This window comes from Vanessa tameamea, chromosome 19, assembly GCF_037043105.1.
Source record: "Vanessa tameamea isolate UH-Manoa-2023 chromosome 19, ilVanTame1 primary haplotype, whole genome shotgun sequence".
Lineage (NCBI taxonomy): Eukaryota > Metazoa > Arthropoda > Insecta > Lepidoptera > Nymphalidae > Vanessa > Vanessa tameamea.
This window is the reverse complement of record NC_087327.1, coordinates 5,025,201-5,041,989: the sequence shown is the minus strand read 5'-3', so window position 1 is coordinate 5,041,989 and position 16,789 is coordinate 5,025,201. Positions and strand designations below refer to the sequence as shown.

General features: G+C 28.8%; 4 protein-coding genes across 4 annotated transcripts; 2 read left to right on the top strand and 2 right to left on the bottom strand.

The window, feature by feature from the left end:
* Window positions 1-900: 900 nt before the first annotated feature.
* LOC113396072 (transcription initiation factor IIA subunit 2) lies at window positions 901-2,340 on the bottom strand. The gene is made up of 4 exons (XM_026633850.2): window positions 2,090-2,340; window positions 1,884-2,011; window positions 1,707-1,813; window positions 901-1,081 (listed from the first exon to the last, which is right to left on the bottom strand). Exons 1-4 carry the CDS (start codon window positions 2,159-2,161, stop codon window positions 1,062-1,064), a joined length of 327 nt encoding a protein of 108 aa, XP_026489635.1. The 5' UTR covers window positions 2,162-2,340; the 3' UTR covers window positions 901-1,061.
* A 583-nt stretch (window positions 2,341-2,923) lies between these two features.
* On the top strand, window positions 2,924-10,382 carry LOC113396071 (complex I intermediate-associated protein 30, mitochondrial). Its single transcript, XM_026633848.2, has 5 exons — window positions 2,924-3,278; window positions 8,103-8,320; window positions 9,405-9,590; window positions 10,060-10,204; window positions 10,278-10,382. Exons 1-5 carry the CDS (start codon window positions 2,984-2,986, stop codon window positions 10,355-10,357), a joined length of 924 nt encoding a protein of 307 aa, XP_026489633.1. The 5' UTR covers window positions 2,924-2,983; the 3' UTR covers window positions 10,358-10,382.
* A 580-nt stretch (window positions 10,383-10,962) lies between these two features.
* LOC113396070 (transforming acidic coiled-coil-containing protein 3-like) lies at window positions 10,963-14,182 on the top strand. The gene is made up of 2 exons (XM_026633847.2): window positions 10,963-11,205; window positions 11,333-14,182. The coding sequence occupies exon 2, from the start codon at window positions 11,418-11,420 to the stop codon at window positions 12,384-12,386; it is 969 nt and encodes a 322-aa protein (XP_026489632.1). The 5' UTR covers window positions 10,963-11,205; window positions 11,333-11,417; the 3' UTR covers window positions 12,387-14,182.
* Window positions 14,172-16,176, bottom strand: LOC113396069 (probable cardiolipin synthase (CMP-forming)). The gene is made up of 5 exons (XM_026633846.2): window positions 15,666-16,176; window positions 15,453-15,590; window positions 15,127-15,342; window positions 14,764-14,859; window positions 14,172-14,491 (listed from the first exon to the last, which is right to left on the bottom strand). The coding sequence occupies exons 1-5, from the start codon at window positions 16,056-16,058 to the stop codon at window positions 14,339-14,341; spliced, it is 996 nt and encodes a 331-aa protein (XP_026489631.1). The 5' UTR covers window positions 16,059-16,176; the 3' UTR covers window positions 14,172-14,338.
* Window positions 16,177-16,789: the final 613 nt, after the last annotated feature.

Sequence of the window (16,789 nt, the reverse complement as noted above, 5' to 3'; positions counted from 1 at the left end):
ATGATCAAACAGCATGCCTTACTATTTACTGTATTGTTGTGTTTCGGTTTGAAGTATGAGTAAACCAATGCCAATTGCAGATTTATATGCCAGTTAACGCTAATGAGCACTTAAGTATCCTGTTAAAATTAACGTGTCAAATTTTCCAATGTCCGTATGATGATAGAAATATTGGCTGAGTCAAAGCACCACCAACATAGCTTACGCATTTTTTTCGGCCCTAGATTTATTAAGCTTTTAAATACATTTTGTAGTGCGCTTTTTTCTCAATTCCATTTTCTATAACTTCGAGCACATTTACATTACACAAAGTAACATCTCTTAAGTATTATTACAATTTATACTGGACTGATTTACTGCATTTTTTGTTCTATAGCAAAATATTTTTTTTATTTTAGTGTTTAGTCAAATAATGCTCGGCAAAGTCGTGGCAGGTGTCCGAAAAAATTAACACAACATTTCATAAGGATAAGGTTTCCAGTTGGTGATTGATGGGATAGCAATAAAAACAGTGTTCGTTGTTCAAACAATAATCCTTTGATCTATACTTTAACTATACTATCTAAAATATATTTATTGAAGTTTCACTATTTTCTATAAAAGGCTTTTTTCTTACATGACAATATGTTATTTGAATATAAATTTCAAATCTCAGATTATAAAACATAAGGTGCATGGAATATTGTAGTGCAGCAAATAAAATTAAATCAATGTTTATTAAAAAATATATATATGGATAGCATTTGCACTAGACCATAACTTTGAGGCATTTGAGGTAATTCTTACCATTGTTAGATTCTGCTTTGGTTAAGATATTATTTCTATTCTGTCCTGTGACAAAATGGAAATATCTCAGTTTAAAAAAGTAAATAATGTATATTTTAAGAATAATGAAAAAAGTTTCAACACTTCACTGTTTAATTCTATAAGTGGAAAAATATTTCATAAACAAAAGTCTTCAACAAAACATTTTATGTGAACAGCAATCAATAATTTAGGAAACAGCAAATAGTTATTTTTTTGAAAAAAATTAAAACTAGCTTCCTTTATTACATCATTCATTATCTTCGATCATCAACATCTGAAAATATAAAAAAATAAGCCAAATTAGTTTTAAAAGAGTACAAAATATGAACATGTCGGGTATGATTTGCCATGTTTTACAAAATCTCTAAGTGTATGATAGATATGTGTGTATAATAGTATATATATAAATAGGACTGAAAATGTTGTGTTCCTTAATACTATGTCAGTTTTATCTTTTAATCAAATTTCCAAGCTTTCCTCCCAACTAATTGAGAAAAAGTTTCACTCACAATTTAGGCATTGATGACAATACAATCAAGTATATTGTTTGTTTTTTTTGTAGACACACATTGGATTGTAAGAATTACAGCACCAATGAGCCAGAAACCTTGGAAACACAACAATAAAAAGTAGTGTTGTTTGGCGGTAGATTGTGTTGAGTGGTTGTGGGTAAGTAACCCAGGCAAACTTGCAAAAAACCTACCATCAAGTAAATTAATTTTCGTCCTCTTACACATCCTCTTATTATATAAATTAAATAAGAGCAGATTTTTAAATTGGTAGTTCTAAACTAAAAATGTATAAGTTAGTACGTCCAGTCAAACTTAGAGACTGCACAGCACGACCATAACCATTACTAAAACAATAGTTTGAGTGAAGTTAGTACATGTAATACTTACTTTTACCATCACAAGCAACTATTTTTACTTTATCCACCTTTGCAACTTCTTGAACTTCCCTAAACTCTACATCATTTAACATAAATGTCCATACATTATCACAAAACCTGAAAAATATTTATGAATTTAGAATGACAATTCCAAATTAAAACCGTAGACATAAATATAATTTTATACCTGTAAGTATTTAGCTTTCCTGCCTTAAAAGTTAGTCTAGATTTTACTCTGTTGGATAAGGCTTGATTTATAGATCTATCGAACTGTAACATGACTTTTAACGCCAATGAGTGTGTTATTTGACCATACTGTAAACAAATAGAACAATGAATTGGTATAATTTAACTGAAAACAATATAATTTGACATACAAATAATTATGTATACCTGTATTAATTCCTCAAGGCTTTCTTGTAACGTGTTACCAATTGTCGTATTTCTATACAGTTGATATGACATAACTGCTTAATAAATTTATGTGGTTTAAAAAGTATTTTAATATTTTAAATTTAATATTATTTGCAAGCGCAGTTCTTTTGCTTGCATCAAATTATCAAAACGGATGCAAAATGCTACAGAGTATAATAGAAACTAGACAGGTGCCGAGAAGAATTAGTGTTGATTTACCACAGATCACAATAATAGTTACTATCTTTTTATCTACTATTAAATTATATTTTTTTTAGTTGGTGTATTTTACCTTTTTACTTTCCACTCTTTAGGTCTGACAGCAATAAGAAAAAGCATTTTCTAATATAATCTTATTGATTTGTTTATAACTTGAAACTTGTTAAAAATATCTTATTTAAAGCCTAACAAAATTAATATTAAGTTTAAGTCGAATTGGCCCAGGGACCTAAAGTTTTTATATGCTTAATTAATTTCTCTTATATGTCATGGAAAAAATGTGATGGAACTAAGAAGATCACTTAAAAAATATTTTTTTTGGGAGGTCAGTTCGCTAGAACAATTCTCGCACCCGGCCCGCCGCAAGAATTGTGGTATCGCTGACCCAGTACTGTGATTAGTTGAATGTATAGAACCATGAGGAATTGTGGACTGACAAATGTAAAGAAAAAAGCGGCAAAGCTTCGGCAGCTGTATCGCATCTTTTACAACGCCGTATGAAGCTGCTTAACAGTCTACAGCTGGCTTTGACATCTGATGTCAATATTTTATTTAAATGAATTCATGACAATTATCTTGTAAACATTGTAGGAGGTTATATAAATTGATTACAAATTAAGATGAATTGAATTAAATTAAAACATTTTATACAAAATGGCATTATTTAAAAACTTGAAATTAAATACATTTCAAATATATCGTTCTTCCTCCACATTATGCCAAACTTTTGATACAAGTTTATTGAAATTTCCATCTGGTATAAATAGGATTCCACAACGTCAATTGTTTTGGGAAAAAGATAGGAAAGCAGGTTATAACAGTAAAGAACAACCTGGCAAAATACAACATATCAAAGATGGATTCAAGGAACTTAAATCGGAATTTAAATTGTTTACTCAAGAAATTAAAGAGTTCATAGCAGCAGATCCTTTGCTCATCGCAAGACCAGGTGAGTTAATTTTTTTATACCTTACTTCCTTCCATTACGATCTTTTTGTATGGTGTATTATCTCTTAGAGATTAAGCTTTTAAAAAAATATATTTTTATTTTTGTAAAATATGTTTTATTTTTGTAAAGTATGTGATAAACATTAACATTATATTTTAAAGAAAAAATAACATTACTAAAAAAAAACATCAAAAATAATGGTGCATCAGCATGTGTTCATTTTATTTTTCAATGTATTATTTTGATTATTTTTTTGTTTTTTGAGTGAGTTGTTCTTTCAAAATATATAGTACCAACAAAATAGCTTCCATAAAATTATACACAAACAACAATACAAATTATCAATTAATTTACCTCTGTAAGCAATCAAGATTGCTATTATTATATCTGGCACACTTTGTTTTAATAGTTCTTAGATATTCTAAGGTTTAGTATACATATGTCATTTATTTTCTACTTCATAAATGGAGGAATATTTAGGGACACACTAGGCATGATATACCTAACTACCTTTATTAACTCGCCTCAATAAAGGTTGTTAGTAACCCTTAGTAACACTAAGGCATGTAGTGTGTTTTCAGTTGTAAATCTTCCATTCTAGAAATTCTAATCTCGACAAGAAGACCTGCAGTTCGGAAGTGGTTCTATTTATTTTGAACTATATGGGAAAATATATCCAAATCCAGTGAGGTGGTAAAGATTGCCTTCAAGGTGTTACATGCATTTTTAAATTTCCTTCACCAAGATTTTTATAACAGAGGTGTTAATGATCTTCTATTAAAATGGCAAAAGTACCTTGATAATGCTGTTAATTGATAACATACCCAATTATAAAAATAAGACAACTATATAATGCTCGATTATAGACTACTTTATTGATATTTTGGTAATTTACATGGAACCAACCTATTATGTCCTATTCAAACTATTTATAAACTGAAAGCCCAAGACTCTTCAGAATGTTTTGAGATGAGAGAAACTACCTACACTTTCAGTTGCATCACAATATGTTTACACATATTATGTGTATTCTAAATAATGAAAACCATTTTGCAAGAGCAGTTCCATTTGATCATTGTTAAAATACAAGTGTTAAAGGTAAACTCAATTATAACATTTAATTTTTGACTTTGCAAAGTCTATACTATGGTCCAAGGATGTATTAATATATGGTATTAGTTTCTAATTCCTATAAGGTTCTGCAGATATTTTATATGTAGCCTATCAATACTCTAAGGCTTTATAATCAATATAAGACTATAGCATTGGTAAAAAAAAGTGTGGAGTTAGTATTCATTGATTTTCATGCATGATTAATAAATAAATTCAGCCGTATTCAACAACTACAGTACAATAACAAATGTACATAGATGGAAAATAGTAACTACTGAATTTCTTGCTGTTTCTTCTCAACAGAATCCACATTTCGAACAATAATGGTAGGTATTTAGGTACATTTAATTCAATGCTGAAGTAACCTCAGACTGCAAAGTATAATATGTAAACAAGTATGTAACATAACATAAAACTCCGGAAAAAACTTGAATTCAAGTCGCACTCTCGCGCTCATAACAAACTGAAATAAAATTTAACTCTAGCTGTACTGTGTCACTGCACTATTATCCGAAATATTATGGATTGTTACGGATATCACGTTCTTATTACTATTTCCCTTCTAACTGTAGCTACAAAAACTAATAAATGATTCATAGCCAGCCGAATACTAAATTTCAATTTATTTTAAATTTTACCTTTGGAACTCATAATTAGAAACGAGTTTAAACGATAAGCTTTAAATGTAAAGTGTGATAGTGTTTTTAAAATATGTACATGAGCTAATTATTACTTAAAATTAAAACTATAAATAACAATATTTACGAAAAAGTCAAAGCTACACGTTGAATCAATTAAAAAGATGAGTTTTAAAACAGGCCCCAGTTACACTAGTATAAAATTTAAAAATGAATAGGATACCCATTTTTATAGGATAAGGCCTGTTTCGATTACTTGTATATATAATATAATATTACTTGTAATAAACTGTATTGAATATGACTCGTTGTAATTTGATGAGATCCTTGGTATAATTGACTTTTATAATTTATCCGAACCCTTATCTGCTTAATGAATTTGAATTAATTTTATATCGTTTTTCCCTTATTACATGGCTAGTAATAATATATAATACAATCCTTCTCTTTTTGAATCTGATATTTACATTGTCACAGCTGTCACTTTCAAAAAAATTATGATTTTAGACATAATCTGTATTCCATATCAGTTTCAAAACTTTCCGTTATTTCTTAACAACGGCTGGAATATTTATTTTATAAATATAGATCGCTATTGTTTTGCTCCTTTCTACCTGTGATTATTAGTTAAGAAACTGATAACTTCAAATAATTCCGTAGCATTTTTAAAAGTTTTGTGAAGTTGTTATTGAGATAAGAACAAACCACCGACTTGATAAATCGAATGTTTACTAATATTCTGTCTATTAATTCGTCATATTTTAAAAATGAAAAAGGTGGCTTAAGCAGTTTATATCTTAAATGTAATATTCTCTCAAATCGCGAAATAAAAAACAGTGAAATAAAAACTGAAAACATGCTGTCGTCACGAGTTAGTACTATTGCTTCTGATGAAAGCTTTATCACTCCCGTTTCTTCAGTAGACGATCTAATGGCTCTATCGCCAAAAAAATCAAGAGAAATCTCTGATCAAACTAATGTTACAAGTGATTTTCTCACTGGTACCGATTTTGATAGTATATGTGATATAACAATGCAAGAAGTACCAACGTGCGATGATATGTTTATGGATGCTCACAGCTTAGATTACCTTGTTAAATGTGCGGAGACAAATAGAAATCAAACTTTAATCGATAGAGGAAAAGAAAGTCTATTTGTAAAATTTGATCCACTTTATGCAAAGAAAATGTTGCAGGATGCATCTGATAATGCTCAAAACTCACAAACAGATTCTTCTGAGTGTGATGTTGGCTATGAAACTAGTAGTTCTACATCAGTCGTAACTGAAAATGTTACTGAAACTTATAAACATACATTGTCAACAAGTTTAATGATTCCTAAAAATGGGAAAGATAAACCAACTCAGGTTGTTCCACCTGTTGTAAGCAGTGATGTTCCAAAGCCCAGTACAACTCAGACGAAATCTGTACCAGCTCTAGTACGAAGTGTTTCTGCCATTCTTACACCAAGTCAAGTAGCAACAGACAGGCTCATAAACTTTGCTGGCAACACTCCACCAACAGCTGCTCCTAGAAGCCCTCGTCGCCCACAGTATGGGGCTCAAGAAGTTGATCGACTCCAGTCATTAAGAATTATTTTGCAAAATCAGGATCAAGAGGTTTTGCTGTTAAGGCAAGAGAACAGAGAGTTAAAATCCTCTTTACAAGATATTGAACACAAATATTCCCGCACAAAGGAAGAACTAGAAAATCAAATAAAAAAATTAACTGATGAAAAAGATGTTTTACAAGAAAAGGAATGTAGATTGATTCAACAAGTTAATGACAAAACTATAAATAATAAACAAATGTGTATTGTAATGGAGGAATATGAAAAAACTATTTCATCTATAATAGGTGACCAACAAAAAGAAAAAATACTGTCACAAGGGAAGTTTGAAAAATTAACATTAGAAAGAGATCAAGCACTTAACCACCTTTCAAGTATGGAAAGTTCCTTCAATGATTTGTTAACAAAGTATGAGAAGTGTAAGACTTTGATCCTAGATTCTAAAGAGAGGGAAAGAGTTCTTAATCTGAAGATAGTCGAGTATGAAGCAGGGTTGGAGAAATATGAAATACTTTATAACAATCTTAAGCAAGTTACAACAGATAATTTAGACAAAGCAAATGAAACACTGGACAATATTAAAAAGGCTCACAATGTTGAAATTACAAAGTTGAATGCTACAATTAAAAAACATGAAATCATGATATCTTCTCTCCAAGAGTCGTTGATACAAAAGACAAGAGATAATGAGGAATTGACTAGAATATGTGATCAACTAATCAACGAAGTTCGCTAATTATTATCTATATATTATAAAGCTCAAGATATTATTTGAATTTTAACATAATTAAAGCCTGTTTTCTAAGAATAATGCTTAATTATAACTTATTCTTTGTAGCCATTTTATTAGCACTTGTTTGCTTCAGAAATGAGCATTGTGATTCTTAATTATAAAGTTTTGCATTAATAAGATAATTTGGTAAAAATTACTTATCCAATGTTAAATTATTTTCTTATTAATATGGTACAACAAGATTGATTTACATAGTTTATTGCTCACTTAAGACTATTTTTATTGACAAACAAGAGCCATAGAATTGAATTTGACTTTGATTTATTTAAATTTTTTGTGGTGGTGCTTATTAGGTTTTTTAAACTATTATTCGAACTGTTATGTTCATTTAGTTGTATAAAATGTTTTGCTTTGCTGAATCTCATATGTTTTGTTAAGAAAATATTTTTAGCTTTTAAATTTATTAATTTGTATTATTAACTCTTTATTGACACTAAAATTGATAACTATTGTGACATAAAGATATATGTAAAAAATGTTAGTTTTATTTGTCTTAAATTAATTCATTAATGTTTGATTTAAAAATAATAATTAGAGTTAACATTATGTTACAATTTTTTTCTTTTATTATATTCATATTTAGTCAACAACAACATCTGATTTATGATGTCTTTGTTATGTGTGCCTTAAAACATATTCTAATGATAAAGATCAAATATTGACTTAAAACAACATATATCCATCTTAATCTATAAAGTATCTTCTTTACAGGTGAAACAGATCTGATATGGTGTTTTAATGACCCCAGTATCATAAACAACTTTGTAACAACTTGTGACAGTGACCACAATCAAGGATATAGTTCTTGTGGATTTGACCCGAGTCCAGCGGGTAGAGCGCTATTTCATGGCTATCTGGACACAAGAGTACCAAAAGATGGACAGGTTAAAAAAGCAGGTTATTGTTCTATTCGCTCTAAACGAATAAGGGTTAGTAAGTTTTATTTAATTTAATATAACCTAGATAAGTTATTCCTAAGTTCCACCCAAACTCCTAGGATTTTTTTTTTAGTGCGGTATGAAAATGTACTTAGTAAATTATTGTGATACGCGCGCACTAACATGCAAATTACGATATGAAGGTGCTTGCTAAACCGCCAGTAAAGTGTTTTATTTTACAATATTTATTTTATTAAAAATATAAATTATATATCTTTCAATTTGAAAGTGAGTGTTAAAGTCGTTTTAAAACTGAAGATTTATTATTATAGAAATAATTATTATTTCAACTACTTTTTAGATTATTTATTGCATATAATTAAAAATATTTTTAATAACGCCGAAGTTGAACTTTTCACGCGCGTACATAAATAGGTACAGGCGCCTTTTTCTTACTTTTACAACCTTTTAAAACATTTCCTTTTATGTGTGGTAATGAAAGGAATGCAGTTTTAATAATGAATTAATACTAGTAGGTATCAATAAAATACCTTCTTACCAATTATTGATAATAAAAATAAACAATTTATTTATCAGGTTCACCCTTAACTGTAATATGCATGTTCAAAACTTTAGTGCGCAAACAATAGTTCAATGACCTGTACTTGACCTATACCTTAATCTTCAAAATCAGATCAGAGAAAGATCTGGCGCAAAACCATTAGTCCAAAAGTATCACATGCTCGAAAACAATATGTGGTCACTATCTGCCCATGCTTGCAAAATTGCTTAACGCCAATTGACGCCTCAGAAAATGTTTGTTAAAACATTTTAAACAAATTATTATTTATTAAAACTTTCAGTAATATATGGCCTGTCCATTATCCACTCAAGAACGCAAATTAATCACGTCATGAAACCAGTTATGCTTGCTTCGGGTCTGAAGCAGCAATCTTGTCAACATCCGCATGTTTTATGCACAGAAACGTCTTAGCTCTTATTTAAAAGTTTAAGTTAATTTAATGTGAAATTAGATATTATAAATTTAAAATGGTTGCATTTGTAATATTATGTGACAAAATATTTTTTATGATCCAAACATAATTCAAAATCTTCATACATAATATGTTTACAGAAATCATTTAAGCGTGAAACAACTTTTAACTGGAATTTATATAACACGATTGTCTTAAAAGTAAGAGGCGACGGGAGATCGTATTTGTTAAATATATCTTGCGAGGGATATCATGACATTACGTGGAACGATATATACCACTATGTCCTCTACACCAGAGGGGGACCTTACTGGCAAATTGTCAAGGTAAGGTTATTTACCCAAAGATATGTATAAATCATCATTATTATTAAATTTATTATTTTTTACGATCATGTTATATACAAATGAAAAGTTGGAATCCTGTTTTTTTTTTAAACTCGTATACCTTCAAGAAAACATTATTTTACGATTTTTGAGTACGTATCGTTAGTTCGAAAACTTGCGAGTTGTCGAAAAATGTAGTCTTTAAAATTCGTCCCGATCTACACAGTCACTTTCAAATCGTTGCGCCGCTTTAAATATCGTAGAAGGGGATTCTATTAACATGTTCATTATATTAAAAAAAATTTAATCTTCCTTATTGTTTCGTTTAAATAAATGGCGTTTAAAAAAAAACGCACTTCGACTGCAGTTGATTTTTGGGTCACTTTCACGTCAGCACTTGTAATATGATCGTAAGAGAGTAACATTTCTGTACACTTTTTATATATTACATAGTTTTTATAATTTTCAGATTCCATTTTCAAAATTCATTCTGGGATCAAAGGGTAGGTTACAAGACAAGCAAACGAGGGTACGATTAGATAGAGTGACTCATTTCGGTATTTCTTGTGGAGATAAAATCAATGGAGTCTTTAATCTGGAAATTGAATACGTTGGTAAATATTTTTCTTAACATTATCCCAAAAATGTTTTATTTTTTTATTTTTTATAATATAATTTATATTTCAGGCTTAGAATATGATCCTACGCACAATGAAGAGTTTGCTTATGAAATGTACAAAACAGATAGATATATTGTTGGTGTGTAAAATAATAAAATATTATATTACTTAATATACCTTTTTTATTTAACTGTTCTCATATTTCCTGTAATAAGTCAAATAAAATATTGACATATCGACAAATATCAGTAATGCGCTGAATTTCGATATTTGATATGCCTTTTATTAGTTTACCAGTAGACATTAATTATAAAACAAAAGGTAGATGAAGCGCAAGGAAAATTAGTGTGAAGCTATAAAACTAATCCAAATTTCCGGTAGATGCGTAATTAACCTATTGGTAATACATTATTAATTAATATGACAATGTTCACTCTATAATATTAAAATTATATCAATAGCGTTGTAACGCTTTGTTAAGAGTACAAATAGTCAAATAGATTACTCCTCTAAATTTGAATTAAGTAGATACACTATATAAATGTGTTGGCAAATGACAACTATAACTTGAAAAAAATATACTTATTACATCAGCCATAGCTAACAGTATTTACTTTCTCAAAGTCGATAATATTATAATAATATAATTATTTTTCATGTCTTGATTATAAAATATTACCTGGATTATTTTTATATTGCGTATCTGTTACTACTACATACTATTATTATCTGTGAATTCAGTATCTAATTCTGATGTCATCCATCCGTCGACCATTTAGCGAAAAGTCGTAATTTTTACCAAATAAAGTAAAATAGTGAATCAGTTTTAACAAAGTGAAAAATTGGGTAAATTATGAAAAAAAAACCTTGAGCAATAAAAACAAATGGGTTAATAAATATATTAATGGAATACCGTATTCATATTATGAATTCTTAATTCCATGCGTGGGATGTTTACAAAAATTTTGTAGTTTTAATAAAATTCCGAGCAATAGGTGAGCTTTAATAATCTTAATTTTATTTGCTAAACATATTTATATACACTAAAGTATATTCTTGATACATATGTTCTCAGTAGCAATGTCACTGTCCTTGGAGATTTAACGATTTATATGGTTTTAGGGAATATGTCAGCAGAAAGAGTCCGAAAACTTTAGTCAATAAAGACAGTGCAGTTAATTTTTTTGTGTAGATTTTGTAAAGTACCATGTCAGGTACAGAGCAAAATATTGCAAACTCAATGCAACAATTATCTGTGCAACCAAGTAATAGCGGTCATACAGATAAACCTACTCAAGTAGTTACTCCCGCAGTAAACAGGAGTCAGTCTGCAGCAGTCAAAGTTACACCCGTCAAGTCTAACACAATTTCGCCTGCTATTGCTACCATTGATAGACTCTTAAACTTGGGTGCTAGTCTTCCACCTCCACCTCCTGTCATAACAAGACAATCAGATATGGACCCACACACTTTGGAACAGCTGAGAGCTGTTAAAGAAATGCTGACAGCACAAGAAGAAGAAGCTCAAAGCCTACGAGACCTTAATAGAGATTTACGCGAGCGATTAGAGGATTGTGAAACGAAAATAAAAAAACTGACGGAGCAAAATGAGGAATATGCTGAGAAAGAAAAGTCTCTTTCACAGCGTGTTGCAGAAAAGGTCAGAAACAATAAACAGATGAGTGTAGTGATGGAAGAGTATGAGCGTACAATATCATCGCTTATAGGGGAAAGGGAAACTGAAGCTAAAAGATGGACTGAGGAGAGATCTACTCTCTTGAGGGAGCGTGATGAGGCTGCAGCTCATTTAGCTTCTATGGAACATGCATTCAATGATGTTCATACTAAATATGAGAGATGTAAAGTAATTATTCAAGGGTACAAGAGTAATGAGGAGACCTTAAAGAGAACTGTGGAAGAAAATAATGATGCAATTCAGAAGTTAGAGGCTCGATATGAAACATTACGACAACATGCCATGCAGCAATTGAATAAGGCTAATGCAGAACTAGACTCTGTAAAGAAAACTCATCAAGCTGAGATTTTGAAGCTTAATGCTATGCTTAAGAAGAGCGAAGTGCATGCTTCCTCTTTACAAGAATCACTAGCTCAGAAAATTAAAGATAATGAAGAGCTTACAGCCATCTGTGATGAGTTAATAAATAAAGTAGGTTAACATGTCACAGTCTGCATTGACTATACACATAATCATTTTCATTTACTCAACTAACATTTAGATTATAACAGATCACATTAGAGTACACTAATAACCACTCACATTCACTCTAATGTATAAGATTATTACAAAATACTTAAAGCAAGCAAGTGCTGTTACCATTTCATAAAAATTATATTGTATTTAATTTATATTTTATAATTCTATGTGCAATCAAGTGTCAGTTTTATTATTGTACAATTATTGAAAATATCAAATAGAATTAAAAGTTTTTATGTTATGACATTATTATTTATATACTTTGTGAATTGTGTTATCTCTTTGTACTTGAACTAGAACATTTAATTCACTCGGTGCTTTGCAAATTTTAACTAGCCTTTTACTGCTTGCTTAACATACTCCCAGGTTATTTATTTAAAAAAAAAAGTATTAATTAATAATCTATAAAAATAGTAATTCTTTTTTGCATATATGTGACAATATATTGCATATAAGCCAAAGATTTTTTAAAGAATGTTGGCTGATTAATGGTGCAAATTTCAGCTGGTTTTGGATTTTGTAATACAATTTTGATTTGTCTTTCTGTTTATAATAAAAATAATTTATCTATAATAGGTACATTTTATATCTACAAATTAAAAAACTGATTTTGTTGCAGAAAAATAACTGATATTTTTAATACCTGCTGCCATAAGTGATTGATAAAAATAAAATATTATATTTAAATTTGTAATATAAATAAGAGTAGTTTGTTATTTTTGTGCTTTCCAACTATTAACATTAGTACTATTTTGTGTTATGTTCATTTTAAGTTTATAAAATATTAAGTATTAAGTTGGTAATACTTTAACCAGGCTCTAAATTTTTGCTTGTTTAATTGATCTAGTCTTAAAACTAATTTTCTAAACAGATTATTATGCTTTCAAGAGATTATTGATGTCTTAAGTAATCTAATAATAATGTTTAATAATATTTAATGAATTTAGAATTTAATGATCTTTACCATTTTCCATATGACACCATAGCCCTAAATTAGGAAAAAGTATTCTAAAGTTTTGTTCCTATTCTTATCTCCATGGGTGTGAGGTATTATACTGAAATAAAGACTTGAAAATGATCCAGCAATAAAATGAATAATTTGTATATATAAATTTTTTTTGGTTGTACAGTGAGTGTGCCTTTATGAAAATTGTCTCACCATCCATTCAGTCCAATATTAGTTTGTTACATAATAACTTGAAATTGGTAAAATTACGACTATTAGGTATATATAGTAACAGTAGTGTCCAAGATATGGTTAGTAATATTGTTTTTATTGACAATGCAAAAGTATTACAGCTTGTAATATCATGGCATTCTATACATTAAAGTTGAATGCCTAGATAACATTCAGTTTTATTACTTATGTCTATTTTTTAATATAATTGTCATTAATTTTTTTTATAAATTAACTATTGGCTAACAAACAGTAACAAAGTATTCCTTTTTAACAACTGTCAACATTCCACATATTATTTTTGTAAACATTTTATGGATACTTAAATTTTTTTGAACTGTTTTTATATCCATCATCTCCATTATTTTTGACAGTTTTTTTTTGTAATCGATAGTTATGGTTGTATTTTGGATATGACTCAAAATTGTTATTGAAATATAATTTAGTTTTGTTCTATTAGTCTAAGTATAATTTTGTACTTTTGTCATTTTTTTTATAATATATGAGTATTTTGTGCATTATGAGCAGTTTATTCATGTGAATAGAATGATTTAATAAAACTATCCCTATTTTATACAAATCAGACGTTTATTTTAACCATTTGATATATTTTTTAGGCTTAACAATAAATACATTTCATGGAAAACTGTTTAACAACATTTTCATTCCAAATTTACTTTATACACACAAATCATACATGATAAGTGGAAGATGACACATGATAATCACATATTACTCATAATTTCTTCTTCAGGAGTTTATAGGTATCTTTACTTATAACATAACTGATTGCTGAAACAACAGTAGATGCAGCAGTTAAACCAAACAGTGCATTTAGTGCAGGATGATCCACAAAATTAAATACAGGTGAAGCTAAAGCTGTTCCCACCTGAAATTAGAAATATAAATAAAAATATTACTATCCTTAAAACCAAAGAAATTTTACTAAATTATTAATACTTTCATTGAAAAAGTTAATATTAAAACAGATTACATTTTATTTTGGGTTTTTATAAGTAAATTATAAAGCAGTTGCTAGTTATATTAGAATAATTAATAAATCTATAATCTACATTTATATCTCAATTACCTAAATATGAAAAGGGTTTATAAGAATTGAATAATTTTCCATATAGAAACATAAAAAGAAAATAAACTTGCCAGTAACAGTTGAATTGCAGTATTAACTTTGCTGATAAATGTTGGGGCCAATTGAGCTGTTGCATGAGTCACATCAAAATACCTGCTTAGTGTTTTCTGTAAGGTAAACAGAGAACAATTTAACACAGTTTAATAAAAAGGTGAATTATCTTAAATCAAAATGGTGTTTACAAAAATTGTTAAAAGTATCGGCACTATTATTTTTCTATTAGAATGTGCTTATTTAACTTTTATTTTTAAATTTATTCTGAAACATATTTTTTCATTAGTTAATTATTAATAATATAAAATATAACTAGTTTTACTAAAATAAAATTTAAAATATAAGATAATCCATATAAGCACAAAGATATAAATACTTACAGGGGGTGGTAGACTGATGTATCTAATTACAAAACCGGCTCCAACTAATACTGCATCACGGGCCACAATCAGCAAAGTCAAAGGAAGTGGTATCAAATTTTGCCACGTAAGACTAATGAATAATGTGGCTATAAGGACTTTGTCAGCCATTGGATCCAAAAATGAACCCATTTTGGATGACTGACCTTCCCAATTGCGTGCTATCCATCCATCTAACTGCAAATGCGTGTACTCTTATTTTTTATAATATAAGGGAGAGCTTATGTGATTATGTATATCATCAAATTTATATGAATAATGTTGTACTTAACAGTTATATCACTTACCAGATCTGTAACACCCGCAAATACCAATAATCCTAGAGCCAAGTTATAATTATCTTGCAAAATGACATAACCTAAATATGGAGACATCGCTATTCTAGTCATGCATAGTATATTGGGTACGGTAAAAACATTTTCTTTCTGAAATAGAAGTAAGTGATTTACTTTAATAAAGAACTGATATTCAACTTATTTAGAAACAAACATGTTTACAACCTCCACAACTTCCTCGATTTTTTCTCTAACTTTAGCCCTTGTTTCTAAAATATCCTTAACTAAATGTTCTTTCTTAACTTTAAACTTTTGACCTGTAATTTCTTTTTGTTGTTTCAAATCGCGAACAATTTCAACACCCTTTTTTCGAATTCTCTGTTCTGTATCCTTGATTTGAAACTTTTTTTGTTCTAAAGCATCTTTTAACGCATCTGCTTTCTTATCTATGTCTAAAAAATGTTTTTTGTTGTCTGAAGAATATACACACACTAACGATGAAAGTTTTGGGTTAAAATTTATTCGCCGCTTTGTATTAATAAGAGTACTAAATTGACGGCTTGATGTACAACACAATGAATGAATTTGTTTGATAAACCCAATCGTTTTGAACCTCATTTTTAAAATAAAAAATACCGTGTAACTTTTTTTAAATAGCTTTTTGTAAAATATTCAAAGTTTCACTTATTTACAAAATGTTACCGACGACCAGCTGATATGTGAGAACATGACATTGACAATTAAATATGCGCTTATCAACATGATAAATTATGTAATAAATAACGCCACACAATGTTGTAAGCTTTGGTTGATTGAATATACCTTTACTGTGTATCTGTATAAAATTATAAAAAAGGAGCAATTATTTTATGCTTACTTTAAACACTTAAAAAGTAATTTTATGTAAGTGTAATAGCCTTTATAAAGTTATCGATAATTGTATTTTTATTAACCAGCAATCACTACATTAATAAGGCAGATAGATATAAACCAGTAAATTTTAGTAAATACTTAGCTATGAAACAGTTGAACATGTGTTATTAATATTATACATATATGAGAACTGTTCCTACTGTATATACCTACTGTTTGCGTTCTAGAACGGATAATTTTATAAAATATTTCTAATGATCTTAGACGTTAAATATTCTACTAATTTTTAATACTTTCAAAAATTATTTATAATAATTTTTACAACTACACGTAGGACGTACACCTCTAGTTAAAGTTGTAAAAAATATTATAACTTTTCTATACTATATTTAAAATTTACATTAACTATTAATATCATTAAATGAACTTGTATTCAGGGCCGTTAGATATATTTAAAAAATAATCTAGTTACCATT

Excerpts from the sequence above, each read along its gene's own strand:
- LOC113396072 (XM_026633850.2), bottom strand. The coding sequence starts at position 2,161 with ATGTCATATCAACTGTATAGAAATACGACAATTGGTAACACGTTACAA. Across the intron at positions 2,012-2,089 it reads GCCTTGAGGAATTAATACAG|TATGGTCAAATAACACACTC; the intron begins GTATACATAATT and ends ATTTGTTTACAG. Across the intron at positions 1,814-1,883 it reads GGAAAGCTAAATACTTACAG|GTTTTGTGATAATGTATGGA; the intron begins GTATAAAATTAT and ends AATATTTTTCAG.
- LOC113396071 (XM_026633848.2), top strand. The coding sequence starts at position 2,984 with ATGGCATTATTTAAAAACTTGAAATTAAATACATTTCAAATATATCGT. Across the intron at positions 3,279-8,102 it reads TTTGCTCATCGCAAGACCAG|GTGAAACAGATCTGATATGG; the intron begins GTGAGTTAATTT and ends TCTTCTTTACAG. Across the intron at positions 8,321-9,404 it reads TTCGCTCTAAACGAATAAGG|AAATCATTTAAGCGTGAAAC; the intron begins GTTAGTAAGTTT and ends ATATGTTTACAG.
- LOC113396070 (XM_026633847.2), top strand. The coding sequence starts at position 11,418 with ATGTCAGGTACAGAGCAAAATATTGCAAACTCAATGCAACAATTATCT.
- LOC113396069 (XM_026633846.2), bottom strand. The coding sequence starts at position 16,058 with ATGAGGTTCAAAACGATTGGGTTTATCAAACAAATTCATTCATTGTGT. Across the intron at positions 15,343-15,452 it reads TTGCGGGTGTTACAGATCTG|TTAGATGGATGGATAGCACG; the intron begins GTAAGTGATATA and ends ACGCATTTGCAG. Across the intron at positions 14,492-14,763 it reads CTGCAATTCAACTGTTACTG|GTGGGAACAGCTTTAGCTTC; the intron begins GCAAGTTTATTT and ends TTCTAATTTCAG.